At 41.2% G+C, this 6,232-nt stretch overlaps 1 protein-coding gene across 1 annotated transcript in view; it reads right to left on the bottom strand.

Moving 5' to 3' along the window:
- Window positions 1-785: 785 nt before the first annotated feature.
- Window positions 786-6,232, bottom strand: part of LOC126499098 (sodium-dependent glucose transporter 1-like) — a 37,552-nt gene continuing 32,105 nt past the window's right edge. The window contains 1 exon segment of the mRNA XM_050138148.1: window positions 786-2,394. Within this exon segment, the coding sequence (XP_049994105.1) occupies window positions 1,370-2,394 (1,025 nt within the window). The 3' untranslated portion in view covers window positions 786-1,369.

Below are 6,232 nucleotides of genomic sequence, written 5' to 3'. Positions count from 1 at the left end.
ACAAATAAAGGCAGACAATGTTCCAGCTTATGTCTCTAAGAAAATGAAAGTTTTTAGCTTTTTACAATATAAAGCACATTACAAGCATACCACACAATCCTACAGTATAGGCAACTATAGAAAAATCAAATCAAACTCTAAATGAAATGTTAAATAAACAGAAAGGGATGATAACTACCCCCAGAAACAGATTTCATAATGCTTTATTAAGTTTGAAATTTCTAAATGCTAATGAGAAAAGAACAACAGCTGTGGAGAGACATTAGATAATAGGAAAAAAACTGCAGAATTAAATCAACCAGTATACTTTAAAGATGTACTGACCTCAGAATGGAAAACAGGACATGTGTTACATTGGGGAAGGGGTTTTTCTTTTGCCACAGGAGAAGAAAATCTATGGATACCGTCACAATAAAGATTTGATTTGAACAAGAGACACCTCTTAATTAGAAGAGATGATAGTTTATTAAGCATCATGGCTGTTTAAACTAACCTGTAAAACTAACAAGTGCTTTTCATTTGATATATTTAACTTACCAAAAGAGAATCTCCCCAAAATGAGGGTTGGGAAAGGGTTTTGTTTCTGTCTTTTTAGAAGAATAAAGGTATCCAGGTAAGGAATGTGAAGACCACTGGACAAATGAGACATCTAAAGTAAAAGGACAAATCATCCAGAAAAAAAAAAAATGTCCCAAGAAAAAGAGTAAATTTCATAAATCTTCCCAAATGTTTGTTTCTACTATTTCTAAATTCTCAAATGTCTTGGAACTAAGACAGGAAGATTGTGAATTTGAGACCAGACTGGGCTACACAGAAATACCCTGTCTCAAAAGAATGAAACACAAACAGACGTCTTCTATGAACTCTTTGAAAGGTGGGGTTCATAACATATTAATCACTTTCCTGCTAAACCTGAGGCCCGGAACAAGATCACCTGGGAATTTATGGGAGACCCTGAGAATCAATCCTTTCATGGTGCCACCACTGGCTATAAATGGACCCGGGTTGGGTTCCCTGAAATATGCTGAACATTTAGAGCTCGGCTCTGACAAGCTCCTTAGAAGTCATTCAGTCACCAGCTTGTTTTCTCTCTTAGTCCCTCTGTCCTGGTGATTCTCAACTGAATCATCCCCGTTACCTGGGGAGGATGCAGGCTGTAGAACATTCCAGGAGAGTGCTCAGAGACCTCAGCTATGGGTTATATAAAAACATTTCTATTCTATTTCTTTCAAAGGATGCCCCATTCTTGATGTCAACCACTTCAAATTCCATTGGACACACCTGCCCCCTTTCCATCTTCATTTAGCTTCCTTGTTTATCTCAGAGCTACAAAGCAGAGTCTTCTGGTCCCCGCTCTTGCTTTTCCCATTTAATTGCATTTTTCTTCATCTTTGCATTTTCTTCCTTGTTCCCGAGAGCTAGAAGGTAAAAATGTCTGGTCCTCACTGTTGGTGCTTTCCTTCTGCTTCTGAGGTAAGGTGGCTAATTTATACATCCCAGGAATTAAAACAGTCATGAATACTGTTGACCCCAGTCAAGTGTACAGAATTATTGGTAGATCTGGGTAGAGTCCTTGCAGAATTCCAGACAGTGCAGGAGTCGCCATCAGTCCCAGGGCTGCACCGACCAGAATAAATGCCGTAGATCTCCCGCTTAGGCTGGTGTACTGCTCAATCCAGGAAATGCCACTGGGAAATGTGGCTGCCATTGAGGCTCCATACACAGAAGTCGCGATCCAGAGACAAAGGGGGCTCTTGTCAAAAAGCACCAGAAACAAAGATGAGACAAGGCTGCCAATGTTTCACAACACAATCATGGTTCCAGGCTGTAACAATGTTGCAAAGAAGATGGCCAGGCCCCTGCAGGCCGCAAATGTCCCCCAGAAGATGGAGTTCAAACCAGCTGCTTCAGTTTCTTTCATGCCAACATGGGCGGTGGCGAAGGAGAATAGGAAAGAGCTGTAGGTCACCTCGGCTCCAACATAAAAAAAGAAGAAGATGAAGAGGAGACAGAGCAGGGCCCAGTGGTACTTAGCTCTTCGAGCTCCCTGATCAGATGCCGTGGATTTTTTCTGTTTTGAGCTTTTCTTAAAGAATGGAGCAAGCAGAAAGACAGAAACTTCTAGGATATAGGTGCCGATGGAAGCGTATGTCCACAGCAGATTCTTGTCCTCGGGTACCGCAACCATAGAGTATGAGGTACCTGCAGAGGATCGGTTCAAGGCTGAACGCTCAAAGTCGGGCTCTGTGTAGTTCTGAGTGGACGCTGTCGTACCCCAGGCCAATTTAGCCAGCAGAGGAGACAGGAAGGCACCCAAGGCGAAACTGAAGTGCAAGGCCTGCATGTGTGGGGCTGCTTTGTCCCCCCAAAGGTTCAAGATGAGAACATTGCCACCTGCCAACGAAAGAAGTGGTTGAAGTTAAACATGGCAATTTTGCTAATATGTGTGTTAGTGAACAAACTCCACTAAAGGTATGTGTCTGTATGACGCCGCACCAGCATGGCAGATATTCTAAGACAATGAAGACTGCACCTGATTCAATTCTGTGACACAGGCTCTCTGCACACATGGTTTCATACCTACGCATGGACTACGCATGGAAATCTACTGTCTGATCAGCTACTACTTCTTAGAGCCATGAACATTAACAGAGGTTTTTCTAAAATATGCTGGCACTTTACTGGGAAATTTCATTTAATACACACACACACATATGTATAAATGTATGCATACAGTTCACACAGCATCTACCCTTTTTGTACTTGCAATAGTAAATATTTTATTTATTTATGCTTAAAAACAGGTGCAAAATACTGATTTAGAATCCTTAATTCACCATATGTCCTGGTGTGCCTACTACAGGAAATAATACATATTTTGGATTTTGCCCTTAGTGTTGTCAGAGGACCTACCGGATGAGAAGTTTAAAGCATCAAGCCTATGCATTTCTTTTTAAAAATCAAAGTATTTATAATCAAACAAAGCCTAAAGAATAAAATATTTTCCAAATCTATAAGATAACATTAGACAGAGAAGGAAAGACTAGAAGGATGGAATATGGAAGGAAAAATATCACATATGTGCTGTGGGAGCTCCTTCTGCTCCTTCAGCCAATAGCCTTTAAGATACCAGCCCACTTGGGCATGGTCTCTTTTGCTTTAAAAAGCAGCAGTTGCTGCGCTCTCTCTCTCTCTCTCTCTCTCTCTCTCTCTCTCTCACACACACACACACACACACACACATGTGCTTCCAGCTACTAGACTCTGTTCCTGGTTGCGTAGAGGGCTGTTGTCTAGGACAATGATCTGTAAGTTTTTCCCCTTAAATAAATAACCCTTTTATTAATCATAATTCCAAACTGGTGTGGGATTGTTTTGTGACTTACGTCTACACGTGGCACCCACGTGGATTTAAACTCCACGCCTCCCGGGCTCTACAGGCCCAGACAGTCTCTGCCCCCCTGGTTTGCTCTTTCCTGAGCGGGTTTTTAAATCCCTGTTGCAGCACGGAGCCTACGGCAGCGTGAGTCAGAGCACAAGCAGTTGCCTAACGCTGCAACTCCTCAGGGTGACTCTTTGTCACATAGTGGCGTAAGTGGCTTCTGGGTTGCTGTTCTCTGCCACTGGATTCTGGGTTTATGGCTCTATGTATGGAATTGATTTAATTACATTTACTTTGTTGAGAAACTCATATTTCCCAGTCTGTAACAAATACCAAGGTGGACATGAAACAGGACCCCGTTTCTGTCACCTTTGCAGATTCTAGTCGCGACTTGGCAAAAGCGCCACCTGCTGGATAACAGGTAATATGGCAGTTTTTATTTCCAATGCAACTTTTACTGCTTTCTTTACTAATACAATGGATTATAGCATGTGAGGCTTACATGACTATGGGGATCCTCAATTTACTGGTTACTAGGTTTCAGTTGTCTTCCCCATAGTCTACCATTAAGGAAGAGTATGGCACTCCTAGGAATGATACAATCTTTACAGACTAATAATGAACAGCTGGTTGACAGGATGAAAATAACCGAAAATCAGAGGTTATCTGAAAAGTGGATACTATGATGGACAGAATTAATTCCTTATCGAAGGGTACTAGGAAGTTATCGGAAAGAATTCATACTGTTGAATTTGACATTCAAAAGTTATCAAAAAAAGTTTTGATAAAGTAACAGACAGAATGTACCTCCAGGATAGCAATCTACACGATGTTCAAGAAAAATTCATGGAGGAGATGTTATCTTGAAAGGAGAACATTAAAACCTTGGAATCACAGGTGCAGAATGAGGACCAGAGACTTGATGCCTCCATGAAATCGCTAGAAATATATACAGGCCAGGATATTCAGGCTTTACAAAAAAAATGATAAAAATGAAATGATTGAGGAAATTATTGGAGTTGATGAACAGGGAAAGAAGGCACAAGGACAGGATGCAACATCGCCAGTGGCTGTCAGAAGTGGATTACCCAGGGTTTTAGTGTCCTACCCTGTAATTTACTAAGACAAAGCATCAACTTCTAAAGGCTTGAGAGGAGCCAAAGAAGATAGATGGATGCCAATAGGAATGAATAATCTAAAGGAAATTAAGAAATCTGTTGTAACTTATGGCTTGCATTCTACATTTGCTAAGGAGATGATCAAGGCCTGGGCTCCTAACGTCAGGGCAAGCCCCCATGACCTTTTTCAGTTAGTTTTGGCAGTCCTGGATGATGGACCTTTGCTGATGTTTGGAATTTATTTCAGAGAGGAATCCAAACATATGGAACAACAGGGAAAAGATAAAGGTCTTGAGGTTCCCCAAGATCAACTTCTTGGCAAAGGGCCATATGCTGACCCATAGATTCAAGCTCTTTAAAATGAAGAAATCTTGTCCCTATGCCACAAAGCAGCCTTGAATGCTTGGGACAGGATTCAGGAACTAAGGAAAAGGATCAAATCATATACCAGGGTTAGGCAGGGACAGAGAGAACCCTTTCTGACTTTTTACAAAGATTAATTAAGGCTGTACAAATAGGGGTAACAGACCCAGAAGCTAGACAAATAATTCTTGAATTCCTGGCTTTGAAAATGCAAACTTGAATTCCTGGCTTTGAAAATGCAAACTTAGAATGCAAAAAGATAATTGGGCCTTTAAGGTCTAGATCAGCACCTATGGATGAATGGATTCAACATACAATGAATGTTGAGACGTTTGGCTATAATGATGAATCTTGGGTAGGAGAAGCGATTTCCAAAGCAATGAGGAGACGTCAAACTGACAAATGTTTCAATTGTGTAAAATAGGACATTTGAAAAGGGATTGTAGGCAAGGAATTTCTAGAAATAATGTCTCCTCTGGGAATGGCAAAAATACTCCTCAGCATTCAGGTATATGTAGAAGGTGTGGTAAAAACCGACATTGGACCAATGAATGCAGGTCAACAACAGACAGACAAGGCAAACTGATACCATCAGGAAACTCCTTGAGGGGTCTCTAGCAGACCCCCAAGCCAAAAGTGGCCTAGTCATTCCCAGTTACAGTGTAGAATGTGTCTCACCAGGAAAATTAAAAAAAAAATCTAATGCCTGCTATGATACTGGTCAATCCTGGTCTGAATGATGAGTTAAATTGTGGAGGATGAGTCAAAAAATCCAGTAGGACAGAGGAAACATATATTCTGACAGACTTCTATAAACAATCAAAAACCAAAGCTAAGAGTTTATAAATGGCATTTTTATTGAAGGCTTACTAGACATCAGTGCAGATGTAAGTATCATTACTCCAGAATCTTGGCATCTGAATTGGCCTCTTCAGGAGGTAGATGATCAGTTCCTGGGAACTGGAACCCTATCTCAGGTAAAACAAATCACAAGATGGGTTGAACGCATAGGGTCTGAAGGGCAAATAGGAAGACAAAGGCCATGTATAGACAATATCGCAATGAATTTGTGGGGTTGTGACCTATTGCAGCAATGGAATACCCACATTAACATTCCTGAAGCCTGTAACATGTTGGGTCCAGCTTGTTGGGGTTTATGTCCTGCCCTGTTCCCCATGGCCAGCAAGCCCCAAAGAAAATCACACAGAGGTTTCCATAAGATTATAAACTGATTGGCCCATTAGCTCAGGCTTCTTATTAGCTCTTGTAGTTTATATTAACCCATTATTCTTATCTATGTTATCCACATGTCTCTGTACCTTTTTTAGTGGGGCTGGTCACATCCTGCTTCTTCCATGACCTGGGAAGG

Source organism: Alexandromys fortis, unplaced genomic scaffold (assembly GCF_014885135.2).
Source record: "Alexandromys fortis isolate MF-2015 unplaced genomic scaffold, M_Fortis_MF-2015_v1.1 scaffold_14, whole genome shotgun sequence".
Taxonomy (NCBI): domain Eukaryota; kingdom Metazoa; phylum Chordata; class Mammalia; order Rodentia; family Cricetidae; genus Alexandromys; species Alexandromys fortis.
This window is presented reverse-complemented; position numbering and strand designations above follow the sequence as displayed.